General features: G+C 46.4%; 1 protein-coding gene across 1 annotated transcript in view; it reads right to left on the bottom strand.

The window, feature by feature from the left end:
• The window catches only part of ARIH1 (ariadne RBR E3 ubiquitin protein ligase 1), an 84,381-nt gene that overhangs the window by 31,007 nt on the left and 33,607 nt on the right, over positions 1 to 19,767 (bottom strand). The window contains exons 6-7 of the mRNA XM_073579443.1: positions 10,454 to 10,520; positions 7,120 to 7,226 (exon numbers count right to left, since the gene is read on the bottom strand). Coding sequence (XP_073435544.1) covers positions 7,120 to 7,226; positions 10,454 to 10,520 — 174 coding nt within the window. The remainder of the gene's footprint in view (positions 1 to 7,119; positions 7,227 to 10,453; positions 10,521 to 19,767) is intronic.

The following is a 19,767-nucleotide window of genomic DNA, read 5'->3' as shown; positions in this document are numbered from 1 at the left end:
AGATCGGACACCATGTCGCGTTTGGAAAACTCCTGATGTACCAAAACAGTGGAAACCCCCCACAAATGACACCATTTTGGAAACTAGACCCCCTAAGGAACTTATCTAGATGTGTGGTGAGCACTTTGACCCCCCCAGTGCTTCACAGAAGTTTATAATGCCCGGGCGTGAAAATAAAAAATTCGTATTTTTTCCACAAACATGATCTTTTAGTCACCATTTTTTTATTTTCCCAAGGGTACCAGGAGAAATTGGACCCCAAAAGTTGTTGTCCAATTTGTCCTGAGTATGCTGATACCCCATATGTGGGAGAAAACTACTGTATGGGCACACGTCGGGGCTCGGAAGGGAAGTAGTGACGTTTTGGAATGCAGACTTTGATGGAATGGTCTGCGGGTGTCATGTTGCCTTTGGAGAGCCCCTAATGTACCTAAACAGTGGAAACCCCCCACAAATGACCCCATTTTGAAAACTAGACCCACTAAGGAACTTATCTAGATGTGAGGTGAGCACTTTGAACCCCCAAGAGCTTCACAGAAGTTTATAATGCCAGGGCATGAAAATAAAAAAATCGTATTTTTTCCAGAAACATGATCAATTAGTCCCCAATTTTTTCATTTTCCCAAGGGTAACAGGAGAAATTGGACCCCCAAAAGTTATTGTCCAATTTGGCCTGAGTACGCTGACACCCCATAAGTGGGAGAAAACTACTGTGTGGACACACGTCGGGGCTCGGAAGGGAAGCAGTGACGTTTTGGAATGCAGACTTTGATGGAATGGTCTGCGGGTGTCATGTGCGTTTGGAGAGCCCCTGATGTACCTAAACTATTGAAACTCCCCACAAGTGACCCCATTTTGGACACTAGACCCCCCACGGAACTTATCTAGATGTGTGGTGAGCACTTTGAACCCCCAAGTGCTTCACAGAAGTTTATAACACTCGGACGTGAAAATAAAAAAATCATTTTTTTCCACAAAAATGATATTTTTGCCCCCAATTTTTTATTTTCCTAAGGGTAACAGGAGAAATTGGACCCCAAAAATTGTTTTGCAATTTGCCCTGAGTAGGTTGATACCCTACATGTGGGGTAAAACACTGTTTGGGCGCATGGCAGAGCTTGGAAGGGAAAAAGCACCATTTGACTTTTTCAACACAGAATTGGCTGGAATTGAGATCAGACGCCATGTTGCATTTGGAGAGCCCCTGATGTGCCCAAACAGTGGAAACCCCCCCAATTATAACTCCAACCCTAACCCCAACACACCCCTAACCCTAATCTGAGTCCTAACCCTAGCCCTAACCCTAACCCTAATGGGAAAATGGAGATAAATACTTTTTTTTAAATTTTATTATTTTTCCCTAACTAAGGGGGTGATGACGGGGGGTTTGATTTACTATTTATGGCGGTTTTTATATTTGGCAGCTGTCGCACGCTAAAAGACGCTTTTTATTGTAAAAATAGTTTTTGCATCACCACATATTGAGAGCTATAATTTTTCCGTATTTTGACCCACCGAGTCATGTGAGGTCTTATTTTTTGCGGGACGAGTTGACGTTTTTATTGGTACCATTTTCGGGCACGTGACATTTTTTGATCGCTTTTTATTCCTATTTTTGGGACACAGAATGAACAAAAACCAGCGTTTCATGAATTTCTTTTAGGGGGGTGCGTTTACACCGTTCCGCGTGCGGTAAAATTGATAAAGCGGTTTTATTCTTCGGGTCAGTACGGTTACAGCGATACCTCATTTGTCATTTTTTTATGTTTTTGTCGGTTTTATGCAATGAAAACTATTTTATATAAAAAATAATTATTTTTGCATCGCTTTATTCTGCGAGCTATAACTTTTATTTTTTCGCTGATGATGCTGTGTGGCGGCTCGTTTTTTGCGGGACAAGATGACGTTTTCAGCGGTACCATGGATATTTATATGCGTCTTTTTGATCGCGCGTTATTACACTTTTTGTTTGGCGGTATGATAAATCATTTTTTGCTTCGTTTTTTATTTTTTTAGGGGTTCGCTAAAGGGGTTAACTAATGGGACAGTTTTATAGGGCGGGTCATTACGGACGCGGCGATACCTAATATGTGTACTTTTATTGTTTGTTTTTTTTATTATTTCCAAAAAATGGATTTATTGGAATATTTTTTTTTTTTTTCTAATTTATTTGGCGATTTTTTTAAAATTATTTTAACACTTTTTTTATTTTTTTTTTACTTTATTAAATAGTCCCAGGTGGGACATCACTGTCCTGTGACAGATCGCTGATCTGTCACATCACAGATCACTGTGACAGATCAGCGATCTGACACAGGCACTGCAGAAGGCTTCCTCATGCCTGCGCTTTGCAGGCACTGAGGAAGCCAGCTTCCTCAGGCCCCCGAAGGCCCCCGTCGCCATCTTGGATTCGGGGGCCTGGAGGAAAGGAGTCCCCCGCAGCAGCGCTGCACATTGCGCTGCCGTGGGGGGCTCAGGGAAGCACGGAGGGAGCCCCCTCCCTGCTGATGCTTCCCTTTAACCCCCGGTACACCGCGATCGTTTGATCGCGGTGTGCAAGGGGTTAACGTGTCGGGGGCGGTCCGTGACCGCCCCTGACACATTGTGCCGGGTGTCAGCTGTGATAATCAGCTGACACCCGGCCGCGATCAGCGGCGCTCACCACGTGGGCGCCGCTGATCGCGCTAGACGTACTATCCCGTCCATGGGCATAGGGGCCCAGGTCCCATGGACGGGATAGTACGTCTCATGTCAGGAAGGGGTTAAAGGAGCAGAATTCTGGAGGGAGAGAGAGTGAAATAGTTTTTATGTGACAGAAAGGCTGTGGGGGTTAAATAAAATGGAGAGAAATGTTTCCGGGCATGCTCAGTTTGAAAAAACGGAATCCAGCAACGGATTCCGTCTTTTGACGGACAGCGACGGATCCTGCACCCATAGGCTTCCATTATAGCCGACGACGGATGGCGCTGGATCCTTCGCCGTCCGACTTCTAAGTACACAAAAACGTTACTTTGTCCATTGTCTCCGGCAGACGAACAAAGAATTTATGACGGATCTGTCAAATGACGGATGAAACGGTCGGCAATCCGTCGCTAATACAAGTCTATGAGAAATAAACGGATCCAGCAGGCAAATTTGCTGGATCCGTTTTTTTTCACAAAATGACGGATTGTGACTGAAACAAAAGACTGAAGTGTGAAACAGACCTAACTCTCTGCTGGGGAAAGGACTTACTGGTCCCGGCCTGTAGCGTCTGAATTAAGCTGGTCCAGCTTTTCTCCGAATAAGAGTCCGCTGTGGTAAGGAAGAGAGGTTAAAAGATTTTTTGGATACAGAATTCGCTCGCCAGTCCCTGAGCCATATCGCCCTTCTAATAGCTACTGCGCTAGAGGCTGCAAGCATAGAGAAATTAGCCACATCTAGGGAGGTGTTTACTAAATAGTCGCTGGCCATGGAAATTTGATTGGCCAGCTCCGGTACCTCCGGGGGAAGATCACTCTTCTGTATGGGCATATGCAAGGAATCTGCCCAGGAAGCCACGGCTTTGGTTACCCAGGTCGCTGCAAAGGAGGGAAAAAAGTGCCGAGCCTGATGCCTCGAAAACCGAATGGGGGAGGCTGTCAATCAGGCGATCTGAGGGATCCTTAATAGAGGATCCATCTGGCAAAGACAGAAAAGTCTTGGAGGTTAAACGCGATACCGGAGGATCCACTGGAGGGGATTCTGTCCATTGTTCACGGATGTCAGATGAGAAGGGATATCTGGTCTCAAGAGATCTCTGACCTGCAAAACGTTTGTCTGGCGGCTCCCTATGTCGCCGAACTTTGTCCTGTAACTCAGGGTGATTGGCAAACACCCTATGAAGACGTCTGGACTTTTTGAAGGACACCGCGTTTTCCGCATGGGAAGTAGTAGGCTCTTTGTCAACCTGCAACGACTGGTTGACGGCCTCAATGAGACCATCCACGGTAGCCTGATAACATGGCGACTCTAGGTCAAGGGGCCCATCAGACTCGGGATCGGAGTCGTGTTTGCTCTAAGTCCCCGAAAAGAGGCAGAGCAAGAAAAGGAGCTAACGGACGCCAAGGTGCCAGAGGGCCGAGCTATGAACCAATTTCCTAGATGCCTGTCTGTGTTTTAATGAAGAACGGCCCCTGCAGGCCGATGTTTCCCTTGATGTAGGGGAATTCTCTGAGACAGGCGGATTAGTGGTCCTGCTCCTGGAGGGATCATGAAGGGACTCAATCGCCTTGGTTAGAGAAGCCATAGATTGTGATAATGACGAAACCCACTCTGGGGGACTAGTCACCGTTGAATCGGACGTGGTGGGTGGATCCTGAAAGCATTTAGGGTTGCAAGCATCACAGAGCGGAGTATTCCGTCACCTTGGTAATGCAGCCTAACAGGAGGATTTAGGTAAGGACATGCTATACCCCTGTTATCTCCCAATATACAGCAGGGAAGGCTATGTGTGTGCAGCTGTAGATCAGTAAAGCACTTTGAGTGGAAAAGGGAGCGGGCCTGAGGGCAGTGTAGCAGAGCACTTACCCAGGTCCTGTGCCCCTAAGAAGCCTTGTCCCCAGTGGGGCAGCGACGGTCCTAGATGCAAACACAGGGTCCCTGTGTGGCTGTCTCAGTCTGAATATGGCCGCCAAGATCAGGAAGGAGCTTCTCGCAGTGTGCGAGAAGCGCCAGGCAGGTGGGCACTACCGCAGCAGTGACACGCGGTTGTGGGCACAAGCCGGGGACTAAATTAGCGGAGCCCGGCAGGAAAAAACGAGCGAGCCCGCAACGCATTCAGGAAGCAGCCCCAATCCCTGCCCCAATCAAAAACTCACCTCCGGAAGCCTGGAGGGAGTGAAGAGCTGTCATTCTGCATGCAGTTCAGGGCTGCGACAGGGACGGTGTAGGAACCCTCAAATCACCGTCCTCTTTGTGGGGGAGGTGGAGAGGGACCGTCCAAGCTCCCTGCAGCACTGCTGGTTCCATCAGTGGTGGTGCAGTGAGAGCATCTCGGACGCCATGGGGGCCTCTGTGTTCACTTCCCTAGGATTTCACAGGGCTATGTCCAGCTGTAGCCTGGCACAGAAGGGGTTACATGGAGGTGACACTCCATGTTTCCGTCTGTTGCTGGTGCGGGGAGATCGGCGCCCTGAAGGCAACGGTCGCCCCTAGTATAGCTCAGGCATGGCATCCCACATCGCAGGAGAAGATACGGGGAGGCAACACTCCCCGTGCTCGCCTGTTGTTGGTTGGGTGAGATCGGCCCCTTGAAAAGGTCTGTCGCCCCAGTCATCCTCGTGAGAAAGGGTTAAGAAAGTTTGAAAAAAAAAAAAAAAGTAAAAAAATCTGAAAAATAAAAATAATAAAGTATGGTCTGAATAGCAGACCCTGTGTGCCTCCTACGGACACTAAGCCTGAACTGGTACGATCCGGAGCCAGTGGGTGGTGCATACTGCAGAGGAGGAGCTAACCATTTTTGCATTCACTTAGGGTCAGCACCATACACCCACGGTCCTGTGTCCCCCAATGTGGCGAAAGAGAAAAAGTATATTACACCACAGTAGAATGACATGTAAACCGTGGCACCCACACAAGTATTACACAGTGCAGAGCAGTGTATTCTCCTATGCACAGTGTCACTCCGCTTCTTCATCTGTTACTCAAGAGTTCTTATTCGAACAATTACTATTATCACAATTTTCTTAATATGTAACAAATACTGGTCCAAAATACAATTCAAGCACACAAACAAAATGACTATTCATAATTAAATTGTAATAAAAACTTTTTACATTATTTATATATCAAAGAATAAAATCAGAAAACTGAAATATTTGGCCGATTATCCATTTACAAAATGGATAAAACCAAACCAGAAGCAAATGAATTCATGGGCAGCAAGATGGCTCAGTGATTATCACTGTTGCTTTGAAGCTGGGGTCATTGGTTCGAATCCCATCAAGGACAACATCAGCAAGGCGTTTGCCTTTGTTTCCTCCCACACTCAAAAGACATATTGATAGGGAATTTATTCAGATTGTCAGATCCAAAGTGAACATTGATGATGTAAGTAAAGCTTTGTATTTTTGCATTCTGTGCAAGCTGGGGTGCGGCCTCCCTCTAATGAGCTGGCAATTGTATTTAAAGGCTTCATCTGACTGGTGTTCACTGGTTGGGCCCAGTCTTTTTGTCTGCCCTTATACACACACGGAGATCAACTCTGACACATGGTAAGGTTTTTAATATTAGACAGTGTATGACTGCCCCGATCAGAGTCACCTTGTCGATGGTGGGATGGCTTTTTTGCTAGATTTGATCAAAAACAGTATTACTAAGAACTCTGTGTTAATTAGATGCACTTCTGCTTTATACTTATTTAGTTACAGCAGGGTTTTTGCTTATTTTGTCTCTTGTAGGTTTTGTATATACACACATATATACATTCCATTGTTTATTGCTCATTGCCTAGGTTACCGGCCACCTCTAATGTATCTGAGGTGGCTGGTCTCCTACGCAGCCATTAATAAGCAGCCATAGTTGGATACTTAAAAGCACACTTTTTTTTTTTTTCAAAGGTCATAACGGTTTTCTTTTGTTTTGCATCAATATAGCTGTACTAGAGCTTGTTTTTTTCTTGGATGAGTAGAATTTTAGTCTCATCATTTTGGGGTACATATATACCATATAATCTATTTTTATGGGTGTAGGGAAAGGTTGTTTAACAGCATTCAGCCTGTGGCATAAATGTGAAGGACATAATAATGGCAATACCAAGTTTATATAGTCTGCTTTTCTGCTTTAGTACAGATAAAACAATGTTGTCCCCTCACCCATTAAAGCTGGGTGTCGGATCTAAAACGTCAATAATTGGTAAGGCGGACAGAGCTCCTGCTACTAGACTTATGGGAGCCCACCATTGCAGTTAGGTCCCCCAAGCTGCCATTCTTCGTTGGGAGGCGCAATAAGTGTGCTTATTCAACTGTCTCACGTGAATAAGAACTTTGGAAGTAGACAAGCTAGTACACTGTGCTTTCCAATAATGTTTTTACCGTAACTGGACCCATGTACACAAAGGGGTGACCTATAAATGTCATTTTTTTCCCACTAGTGTCTCACCAGAACTGACGGCCACATTTGCAACGCACAGGTTTGGCATCTGGATACTGAACTTTAACAACATGATGACAGTCTGGAGCAGGACACCACTTCAATAGTCTGTTACACTACAGAGAGGAAAAACAAAAAAAATAATTAGGCAATGAAATAATTTAGTGATGTGCTTTACTTAGCATTGCTGAAACACTGAATAAATACATGTACATGTCTAGAAAAGTGCTTTCAAAGTCATTTAATGGGAACCTGTTACCAGGAATAATGCTGTTAATGGGCAGATATGGGGTTATCCAGCAGGTTAAAAGCGTTATGATGCTTCCCGGCGCCTGCACGCAGCCAAATGCAGCATTCAGTCATAGGGAAGGGGCTCCGCCGGTTCCGTCACCGCTAAGTATACAGAGCGTCCTCTGTAACCGCACCCCCGACCCTGTTTGACAGCTGAACCTCAATGTAGAGCCAGTGTTAGTCATAGCCAGGGGTGCTCCCGCTGCATGCAGGCACCAGACAACATCGTAACGCTGTTAACCTGCAGATTAATAGTGCTATTGCTGGTGACAGGTTCCCTTAAAGTATCTTCACATTATGCTTAAACTGGTCACACATCAGCTCAACATCTCTCTGCACAGGAACACTGTTTGGTCTATAAAGTGGGAGTTGGAAAGCCTCCATACACATTAGATGGTAAGCTGATCCAGAGCGGGTTGTTATTATTGTTTAACTTACATATTGAGATAGGATCTTGGAGGTGGGAATACCTCTTTAATTCTCTCACTGTTTAACTTTTTGCATCTCACCTCAATTATATGTATACATTTTCTCCCATTTCTATAAAGGATGTTTGGTCAAATAATCCCATCTAGATGACCTTTATCAGATATACACTAGAAGCATATAATTTCATAAACATAATAAAGATAAGATGATAAGACTTCGACTATTTAAATTTCAAAATAGCAGCCCCTGTGCTTGGACACCAGGAGCGCCTGTCGCAGTAACGCGGTGCGACATCCATCGCAATGGTTGTCAGCCTATATCACAACGTGAAAAAAAAAATTCTCTTTTTTTGAGAGTGCGGGACTCCACGTATTTTGTATCGTAAGGATTGGGACCCTATCATTGCACCTCCTTTATTTGTGTAAGGAGTGGCACTCTTTTCTAATTTTCATTTGAGGCCTGGCCAGGGCTTTATTTACCCTCCATTGCCACTGAATCTGTCCTCCAGTAGTTTCTAAGTGGTAACATTTTTCCTAAGTCATAAGCAGTTGGAGAGTTGGAGTCGTGCGTCAGGGAAATTGAGGAGTGGGGGGTTTGGCTTACCGACACCACAGCCCTGCCAAAAAGGAAAAATGTCATGGAACTATTTAGATAACAAAATATCTAGACATGTTAACGATATATTAAGAAATAGAAACAAAGTTTTCTAAACTTCTCAATTAATTCTGGCTCAAGTATGAACATCATACACTAAAATACGCACACTTACATGCCTTGGCAAGCATTCAGGTTGTTAAATGTTGTCTGAGCAATGTTCTGCCACACTGAATGCACATGGGCATGTGAATCATCAAGGTCTGATGCTGGCATCTCCCTTTGTAATTACTGACCAATGATGCTCTAGATGTGGTAAATGCGACAAAGCTACTCACAGTAGAACCAACTACGTGCAGTGTGGCATTGTGTTGAAAACAGGCTCCTGGGACACATTCACTCTTGAAGTTGCCCGTGTGGTCTCCAAACCAATCACGGGCTATTTATGCACACAAACCAAAAGCAGGACTCATCCCTGAAGAGGATAGATCTCTATTCCAGTCTCCACTGCCCTCTTGCTCTACGGTATGATAGCCTTTGATAGCTGTGGCTTGAGATCAACATCTGTAACTGGTCACCTGGTTTGTAGGCCAATGTCAACAAATGCCTTTGATGGTTTGTGCAGATACTATTTGAAACCTTAGACTTGGTATGTACCATCCCATTTGGCTTGCAATACAGAATGGATCACTACACAACATGATGTTTCCTAGTAAAGTACTCATCGATCCTAATCCTGGTATAATGGGGTCGGGTTGCATAATATAGGTAATCTGACCCCTTTAGTCTTACAGGTACACTAGTAGCTCTGTTACACTAATTTGGTTGTGGTATCAGTGGTATGGCCATTTCCCCAACGTGTCCTAGGATCCTTTTTTCAACACTGCAATGCCAGGCCGCATGCTGTGTGGCTACTGTAAGCAGCCTGCATGGCCTACATGTGCTTCTACATGGCCTGTAGCGCCTCTAAACTTGTCGCCCATCGAACACATCTGGGAAATCATTGGCTGGTAATTACAAAGGCAGCTGCAAAAAGCGGCTCTTGATGATTCGCACACTCAAGCACATTCATCGTGGCAGAACACTCTCCATGCAACAAATATTAACTTCATTAATAGCAGCCAAGGTGTGCAAGTCATGATGGATACAGAAGAAATCAAGATGTTTGGAAAATTTTGCTTTCATTTTTTCAAGATTTGCATATCATTAATATGTCTATCGATTCTGTGATTTTCATAATTCCATTACTTTTTCTTTTTGGTGTTGCAATTCCAATGTTGAGAAGTCTAGTGGCGTTCAATCATAACATTTGTGCGTCAAGCAAAATAAAGATTCAATGATATTTTTAGCCAAAGTTGATTTTGGATGTCTGCTTCTGAGGAATGATTGTTCAGTAAAGAATGCCGCTTTTATCAGTTAAGCAACAAGGTCTAATTTCTATGATCACCTTTATAGTTTTAGGCTGTGATAAATGCATCAAATAAAACAGTGTAGAAAAACGAGAAAAAGCTTGTTCTGCAATGAATGGCTGCTTTTAAAGGGAACAATATGGCAATCGTAGAACACACAGACTAATTCACCATCTTTCTATATTTTTTTTCTCTCTTAAATATAACACATTTTAAATACTAATGAGTGAACGTGCTCGGATAAGGTGTTATCCGAGCATGCTTGTCTGCTAACCGAGTGTCTTCGGTGTGCTCAATGAATATGTGCGAGTCCCTTCAATTCTTGCGGCTGTTCTGACAGCCGTGAAACATGCAGGCGCGGGGACGTAAACATTTTTCGACAACACCGAAGACACTTGGTTAGCAGACAAGCATGCTCGGATAACACCTTATCCGAGCACGTTCGCTCATCACTAGTTTAAAAAAATCACTGACAAATAGCAATAAATGGAGCTATAGAAAGAAAATTACTTGACTTACTAAAAGACAATTCACTACAGCAGCCATTTTTTTAGTCCCTAGTATAAGGCCCTCTGATCTATACCAAAAAACTAACAGAATTCCGTGAATCAAGCACTTACCTCTACAAAGCTATTAGTTATTAAATGCTGATACTTTAATTTCACTTTTGAATCTGTTATTAAACGCCTGATGGAGAAAAGAGATCAAATAAGTTATAATATCTAAATATCTTACATTTTTAAAAATTTGAGTTGATCCAGGATAAGCCAAACTGGCTCGTCTCCCTATCCATAGGAGAAATCCAGGAAAGCATATCAGATCTTGGACATATAGAAGCAGAGATAGGCTTCCATTAGCACTAGTTAATAGTAGCGCATACATACCCTCTTTTATATACTCAATTTTAAAAAGTAGTTGGGAGAAAATAATATCAACTGGTGACATGATGGCAAAGTGAACTGTGAATAAAAAGAGGAGACCTCCACCGAAGACAAAAACATATGTAAAGATACCCGAGATACTCTACTCTGCTGGAAAGGACTAGGAAACTGAGCACCAGTCAGAAATGTGTTCAGTGGAATTATAGATGACCCATTTCATCATCACTCGCTTAAGTGGCTTTATTTTCCAGCACAATTAAAACATGACGTCAAAGAAAATTATTTTGAGGCTGGAATCCACACGCAGTTTTCCAGTAGTTTGAGGTGCAGTCTGTGATGCAGTATTTTGAGCCAAATTGGATCCAGCAGAAAGGAGAAAATACTTTTTTATTGTATTTCCCATAGAGTCCACTACTGTTTTTTGGGGTTGCCCTGTTTCAAATATTTTTTCACCATAAAAACAGGATTTTTGGGTTGCTTACCGTAAAATCTGTTTCTCGGAGCCTTCATTGGGGGACACAGAGACCTTGGGTGTATGCTGCTGCCACTAGGAGGCTGACACTATGCACAAAAAAAGGTTAGCTCCTCCTCCTCAGTGTACACCCCACCGACCGGCAGAGAATTCCTCAGTTAGTGAGAAAGCAGTAGGAGAAGTAACAGAATAGGTTGACAACATAAACAACTCAACTGTAACCATTCAACCAAAGTAAGAACAGGAGCTGTAAAACATGGGAGGGTGCTGTGTCCCCCAATGAAGGCTCCGAGAAACAGATTTTACGGTAAGCAACCCAAAAATCCTGTTTTCTCGTTCGCCTTATTGGGGGACACAGAGACCTTGGGACGTCCCAAAGCAGTCCCTGGGGTGGGAAACAAACTTCCATCAGGCCAGCGGACTCACCACCGCGGCCTGCAGAATCCGTCTACCTAGGCTGGCGTCCGCCGAAGCGTAGGTGTGGACTCTGTAGAATTTCACAAACGTGTGAACCGATGACCATGTTGCAGCTTTGCAAAGCTGCAGTGCGGAAGCTCTGTGGCGCACCGCCCAGGAGGCACCCACTGCCCGAGTAGAGTGGGCCCTGATACCCGGAGGGGCTCCGCGACGCTTAACACGGTAGGCTTCCAGGATAGCCGATCTGATCCAGCGAGCAATGGTGGCCTTTGACGCCGGGTGACCTTTCCGCGCTCCATCAGGGATAATGAAAAGAGACTCTGTCTTTCGCAAGGAAGTCGTCCTAGACAGATAGACTCTTACCGCCCTAACCAGGTCCAGCTTGTTCAAGGACCGCTCTCGGGGAAGAGTTGGATTCGGACAAAAGGACGGTAGCACGATATCCTCGTTGAGGTGAAACGAGGACACCACCTTCGGAAGGAACGAGGGCGGAGGCCGCAGAACTACCTTATCCTGGTGGAGAACCAGAAAGAGAGCGGCACGAAAGAGCTGCCAATTCCGACACGCGCCGGACGGAGGTGATGGCCACCAGAAAGGCTACCTTCCAAGAAAGGAGAGAAAGGGAAATATCCCTGAGGGGTTCAAAGGGCGGACCTTGCAGAACCTTAAGAACCAGATTAAGATCCCATGGATCCACGGGCGCCCGGTACGGCGGGACCGTGTGAGCCACGCCCTGAAGAAAGGTCTTAACCTGAGGACGGGAAGCCAACGTTTTCTGAAACAGAATGGACAGCACCGAAACTTGACCCTTCAGGGAACTGAGGGCAAGCCCCGCATCCAATCCTGCCTGAAGAAACGCTAGGACTGAAGGGAGCGAAAAGGACATGGGCGCGACGTCATTGGTCTCACACCAAGTGAAATAGGCCTTCCAAGTACGGTAGTAAATCTTGGAAGATGATGGCTTTCTGGCTCGGATCATGGTCTGAATTACGTGGTCGGAAAATCCTGCTCGTTTCAGAACCTCGGTCTCAACAGCCACGCCGTTAAATTGGGCGGCCGAGAATTGGGGTGGCAAATCGGACCCTGAGACAGCAGATCTGTTCTGTCTGGAAGCTTCCAGGGGGCGTCCGCGAGAAGGTTGACAATGTCCGCGAACCAAGACCTTCTGGGCCAATTCGGGGCGATGAGAATGACCGGAAGTCCTTCTGCCTTGATCATCTTCAACAGCTTGGGAAGAAGAGGCAGAGGAGGGAACAGGTAGGGAAGTTCGAACTGGGACCAAGGAACGGCCAGGGCGTCGGCGCCCACTGCCAGAGGGTCCCGAGACCTGGACACGAATTGTGGGACTTTCCTGTTGAGGCGAGACGCCATGAGGTCTACATCCGGGGTTCCCCACCGAAGGCAGAGCAGATGAAACGCTTCCGGATGTAGGGACCATTCTCCCGCCGCGAGACCCTCGCGGCTGAGAAAATCGGCGGCCCAGTTGTCTACGCCGGGAATGTGAACCGCGGAAATTGTCGGAACGGAAATCTCCGCCCAACGAAGAATCTTGGACACCTCCGCCAGGGCTGAGACACTCCGTGTTCCCCCTTGGCGGTTGACATATGCCACCGCTGTGGCGTTGTCAATCTGAATCCGTACCGGCAGTCCCTTGAGGAGCCTTTCCCAGTGGACCAGAGCAAGATGGATCGCTCGAATCTCCAGAACGTTGATCGTCAGCACTGATTCCCGATCCGACCATCGACCCTGAACAGTGTGGTTGCGGAACACAGCACCCCAACCGAGGAGACTGGCATCTGTGGTTACTATCTGCCAGTGAATGGGAAGGAAGGATCGACCCGATAGAATGAGAGGTGACGACAACCACCAGTTGAGAGACCGCTTGATCCGGTAAGAAAGATGGACAGGGTGATCCAGGGACCGAGGCGACCTGTTCCACTTCGATAGAATGGCCTGCTGGAGAGGCCTGGTGTGAAATTGGGCAAAGGGAACTGCCTCTATCGCCGCCACCATCTTTCCCAGGACCCTCATGGCTGTACGGAGGGATGGGAATCGCGAGGTCTGCAGCGATCGTACTTCCTGCTGCAGAGAGAGAATCTTTTCTTGTGGGAGAAAGACCCTTGACCGACGAGTGTCGAACAGAAGACCTAGAAAGACCAGGCGTTGGGTAGGAACCAGACAGGACTTTTTCCTGTTGACGATCCACCCGAAATTGGAAAGAGTGTCCAGGACGATTGACAAACTTTGGTGAGCCTGTTGGAATGAGGGAGCCTTGATCAGAATATCGTCTAGGTACGGGAAAAGAACGAGGCCTCTGACTCTCAACAAAGCCATCAACGCAGCCATGATCTTCGTGAAGACTCTGGGAGCGGTGGCAAGACCGAAGGGCAGTGCGACAAACTGGTAGTGGTGCTGTCGAATCGCAAAGCGCAGGAACTTCTGATGTCCGGAGAAAATTGGAACATGTAAATAGGCATCTTGGATGTCTATTGAGCACATGAATTCCTGCTCCTCCATCGAGGCGATGACCGAGCGAAGCGACTCCATGCGGAAGTGGCGAAGGCGGACTTTCTTGTTAAGCAGCTTGAGATCCAAGATGGGTCGAACTGCGCCGTCTTTTTTCGGCACTACAAACAGGTTCGAGTAGAACCCCGTGAAGCGCTCCGATTCGGGAACGGGCACAATCACCCCGGAACTGAGGAGAGCGGCAATAGCCGTAGAGAACCCCGGGATCAAGGCTGGATCCTTTGGAGGCCGGGATTCGAAGAAACGATCCCGTGGGAGAGAGACGAACTCTATCTTGTATCCTGAGGATACGACCTCCCTGACCCAGGCGTCCTCCACGGCGGCCAGCCAAACGTCCCTGAAGGAAAGAAGTCGACCTCCCAATTGGAAAGGCCCCTCGCGTGCCCGATGATAGTCATGCTGAAGTAGACCGTCCAGATCTAGATCTGGACGGTCTGCCCTGGGAGGAGTGGGGTCGCCAGGAAGGAGTGGGTCTGAAGGAAACTTTCTTTCTCTCCTGGCGAGCCTGCGGTCTCTGTTGGCTGGAGGAGTTGTCCGCCGTATTGAAACGGCGGAAAGTCCGAAAGGGTCGAAACTGACGCCTTAGAGGGGGTCTGCGAGGCTTGGACTGAGGGAGGAGTGAACTCGTGCCTCCGGTGGCGTCTTTAATAATCTGGTCCAATTGGGACCCAAAGAGGCGCACCCCCTGAAAAGGCAGGTTAGTGAGGGACTTTTTAGAAGACAAGTCCGCTTGCCATGCCTTTAGCCAAATTGTACGTCAAATTGCAACAACGTTGCTTGACGCCTGAACTGCACAGGATGCAGCATCCAAGGAAGCGGAGAGAAGATAGTCCCCAGCATGGGAGATCTGATTGGCGAGATCGGCCAAATGCTCCGGTTGCGCCTTATCTAAGATGCCCTGACGAAGGTCGTCTGCCCACGTGGCTATGGCCTTTGCTGCCCAGGATGAAGCAAAGATTGGACACACCGCCGCTGAAGCCGCTTCAAAGACAGACTTCGCCAGGGATTCTATAATCCTGTCATTAGAATCCTTTAGGGACGCCACGCCTGAAAGCGGGAGAACCGTGTTATTGGATAGCCTGGACACGGGCGGATCGACCGAGGGAGAGGCCGACCAGTTGTCCGTGAGCTCCTTAGCAAATGGGTAGAGTATGCCGAGACGTTTTCCTCTTTGAAAGCGTCTGGTCGGATCCTCTCTTTCCTTGGTAAAAATTTTCCCAAACTCGGAATGGAAAGGAAAAACCCTGGAAGGAGTTTCTGCCCGTCTGAACGAAACCTCCTGATCTGAGGATTTCGCAGGGGAGTCAGCAATATCGAAGGTATGATGGATCGCAGCAATGAGGTCCTGCACTGTGACCTTCATGCTTGCATCCTGGTCTGAATCCAGCTCTAAAATCCCCTCAGATGACCTGTCCGAAAGCGCTTCCTCTGACTCGGGAGAGGAGGCCCGAGAGGGAGGCTGGTGAGAAGGGCTATGCGGTGAGATGGAACTAGGAGAGGATTCCGGCTGGGAATCTTGCCTGGGTCTTTTGCGACTACCGCTGGCTGATTCAGATGGAACAATTTGGGACCTGCTTGGCCCTGCCGAAGTGTCCAGGGGCAACTTATCAAGAACGGCCACCAGGGACTGAGACACCTTGGTGAGGTCTGCCACTGATTGAGATAGCGAGGAGGCCCAGCCCGGCATGGGGGGCTCACTCACCACTGGGGCTATGGATGGCTCCTGAGCCGCGTCAGGCTGGATTGGATTGCTACAATCCAGGCAGAGGGGAGTGGACTGGCCTGAGGGAAGTTTGCGATTGCACGAAGAACATGCAAAGTACTCGACTAAAGTGCAGGGGGGGGCGGTAGAGCGGGTACGATCAGACTTAGAGTTAGACATAGTGAAAAGCTGAGGTAATGCCGGAAGGTTGGGGGACCGAGGGCGGAGAAGGGTCAGTCTGCAGTGCAGAGCTACTCACGGTCCGGTGTCCCCAGAAGCGACGCTCTGCGACCTGTCAGTGGATGCAGGTCAGAGCGAAATCCGGCCGACAGACCTCCTGAAAAAAACCAGCTGGAGAAGATGCTAGGAGCTGGTGCCCGGCTAACAGGCTGGGAAAATGGCGCCTTCCTGAGAAAAAGCGCGCGTTCAGGAGAGGAGGGAGGGCGGAGCACCACGCAGGGTTAACAATTCACCGCCCTCTAGCCAATAACAGGCTGGGCAGGTGAAGGACAGGCGGTGGGAGGGCCTGGGAAGAGCGGGAGAGAAGCCCGCTTAGAAGAAAGGGGCGGGGGGCGTGGCCGCGACGCAGCGGTAGGCCCGAACTGAAGCCGGGGCCTAAATTAGTAGCGGCAGCCGCCTGTCAGCAGGGGGTCGGCGCGGAGGTCCGAAAAAGTGGGACGCCGCAGTCGCAAGCCGCTCCCAATGGGAAAAAAACCCTGTGCTCCCTGTCCCCAGAAGGGGGGGGAGGGAAGGGGGGGATGCCCAGCAAGATTGAGCTGCCTATAGCCTTGTGGCGACTGCGAGCGACCGCAGCGCCTACAACCGGGATTCCCCTGTGACCATTGAAGAGGCGACCGTCGGGAATGGGCAGCCAGGTAAATAAATAAAAAAAAAAAAAAATACTCACCCATCCACGATCCGTTACCTGTCTGAAGAAGTCTTGCGTCTCATCCAACCGACAGGCTCTGGTAGGCGAGTGGGAGGGAGACTGGCGACAAGGACCCCTGGAGTCGCTGGCACGTCTTGGTGTCGGCGTCCGTCTGGCTGGTCCTGCCGCGGAGAACTGCAAGGATACGGGGTGGCAGTACACGCCGTACTTGCAGACTCCATGTGGGAGTACAGATGTGACTTTTCACTCTGTATCCCTCCGTAGAACCTGAAAAGGAACGACGCACGACGAGGTAGATATGGGTCTAATAAAAGACCCGTGTCCACCTCCTACTGACACTAAGCTAAACTGAGGAATTCTCTGCCGGTCGGTGGGGTGTACACTGCGGAGGAGGAGCTAACCTTTTTTTGTGCATAGTGTCAGCCTCCTAGTGGCAGCAGCATACACCCAAGGTCTCTGTGTCCCCTAATAAGGCGAACGAGAAAGTATTGCTTTGGATCTGGGAAAGGAAAAAATAGGCAGGGTGTGAAAAGCTTTTACACCATGTAAATTTATAATATGTGATTTAGCCAGGCCCTATGAAGAATATATAAGTGGGTAAGACATTCATTGTGACTGGATGACACCACCTTCAGCGACGCTACTGCTCCATCACATTCCTCCTCAGTATATTGACCCAAACCTTACCCTCTCCCTCTCTACCCCGCTTTATTATTATTTTTTTTTTATATAATTATCAATTCTCTACCAAATACGGTGTTCAAAATTTAAACTTCAAATATATAAAAACCTGCGATGAGGATAGTAATCTAGGATAGGTGAAATTTAGCTCCCGTGTACATTTCAAATATAAACCAGACACCCTTTTCGTCAGAGAGTGCAAGCAACACAAAATTTTTCATGATGCCAGAGAAATGGATTTCTTCTATTGCATGCCATACTAACAGCGCCTGCTTAACGCACAGCAGCGCAAGAGCTGTTTAACTGAAGCCTGACATAACCTAACCTTGTGATGAGTACTGTAGAAATATTATTCTCTTCATCTATGTGATTTTATTGTTGTGTTTTATCAGTCTATGTAAAATGGATTAAAAAAAAAAGTTTACACACCCCTGTTAAAGTGCCAGGTTTTAGTCTTCAATAAAAATAATTTCAGAACTTTTTCCACCTTCAATATCACCTATAATCTGCACAATTCAACTGAAAAAAGGTCAATATTTTCAGGTGAAAAAAAAAGAAAAATATAGAACTAAAATAATGTTGGTACAGAAATATCCACATCCTTAAACTAATACGGTGTTGAAGTACCCATTTTATGACAGTATTCAGTCTTTTTGGATATAAGTCCATCAGCATGGTACATCTAGAATTGGCAATCTTGCAGTAGCATTCTGAATCTGTAAGATCGAGAGGACATCTCCCCTTCCAACAGACCCCTCTTCATGTCAAACAGATTTTCAATTAGATTCAGCTCTGGGCGGTCCTTTCCAAAACTTTGATGATCTTCTAGTGAAGCCAATTTTTTTTTATTAAAATCGCTGTAATGCTGAAATTCATCTTCATCATTTTAGAAAAGGTATGACTGTTTTGTTGCAAAATTTAACTGGTATTTGGAACTGTTCATAATTCCCCCCCACCTGGACTAAAACCCCAGTTCCAGCTGCCAAAAAACAGCCCCAAAGGATAATTCTACCTCTACCATGCTTCACTGGGTGTAGGACGTTCTTTAAGAATTACTGTCAAAAAGTTCAACATAGGTCTCATCAGACCATAATACGTTTTCCCACATGCTTTTGGCATTTTAGGTTTATAGATGTAATTTAGGCAATACATAGCTGGGATTAGAAGTATTTCTTTGTAAGAAAAGCCTTCCACCTTGCCACAGGCCAGACACATCAAAACTAGGGAAGATTATTGTCACGTGCACTACACAACCAGTACTTGCAAAAAAGTCTGCATCTCCATTACTGTTGTATGCCTCAAGGCAACCATTACTAATTGTAATTTTCTTCTCGTCTTTTTATCATTTTTTTGAGAGATGTCGAGTTCTAGGAAACGTTACAGTGTTCCATGGTATAGCTAATGTCTTGGAAATTTCTCTGTATCCGTCTGACTGACAACTTTCAACAATGAGATACTCTTGCTGTGTCGTAACCCATTTACGGACAATGGCTTTTGCTCTAAAATGCAACTATGAAAATGTCAGGAAAATCCTACTAGAACAGCTAAACTTTATATGGGTTTAATCAAAATTACAATATTGGCAGCTATGTAATGACTATTTAACATGAGAATAAATGTGATTAGAAAATTCCGAAGACCATATCCTGAATTTTAAGACGGTGTTCAACGTTATGCAACATTATTTTAGTTATGATATTTTTATTTTCCCCTGAAAAATAGTTTCAGTTTGCTTCTCAATGCATTTCCACAGATTATGAGTGGCATTAAAAGTGGAAAAAGTTCGAAAATGATTTTTTGTGGTTCGTTTTTTAATATGACAAAACTAACATTACACTGGGACGTGTAGGCTTTTTAGTTCCGCTATGTGTTTGTACCAATGTCTTAAATGAAAAATTAAGAGCTCTGTAAAGTTATTGCTTTTTATAAGTAGCACTAAAATTTCTGACAGCAATAGGTCTACTAATAACACCACTAACCATGAAATACTCGGGAAACATGATAGTGACAGACCCTATAAACAGTATCTTGGATACATCAGTATTGCTTTAAATATGGATCTGCCATAACCAGTGACATTCTAGAAACAGTAGAAATGGGCATACACAGAAGATCATTTAGTAAAAGTTTTTTTGGCATACACACACATTTGTATCCGAGATCCTGTTAAAATAAAAAAGTTGCTCCGTTTGGCTACTAGCACCACTTAAACACGGAACACAGACTCCAAACACAGAGTCTGGCATATTCAAGAGAAGAGTACTAGTCCTGCCTTCTTCCCTGCTGTGCATACCTACAAACAAAGCAGCCTGTCAATCATTGACTTGAGAAGCGGGAAGAGACAGTGCTCATGAATAAACCAGGCT

This window comes from Dendrobates tinctorius, unplaced genomic scaffold, assembly GCF_039654945.1.
Source record: "Dendrobates tinctorius isolate UK_male_01 unplaced genomic scaffold, ASM3965494v1 ptg000062l, whole genome shotgun sequence".
NCBI lineage: Eukaryota > Metazoa > Chordata > Amphibia > Anura > Dendrobatidae > Dendrobates > Dendrobates tinctorius.
Note: the sequence above shows the minus strand (reverse complement) of the source record. Positions and strands in the feature narration are given on the sequence as shown.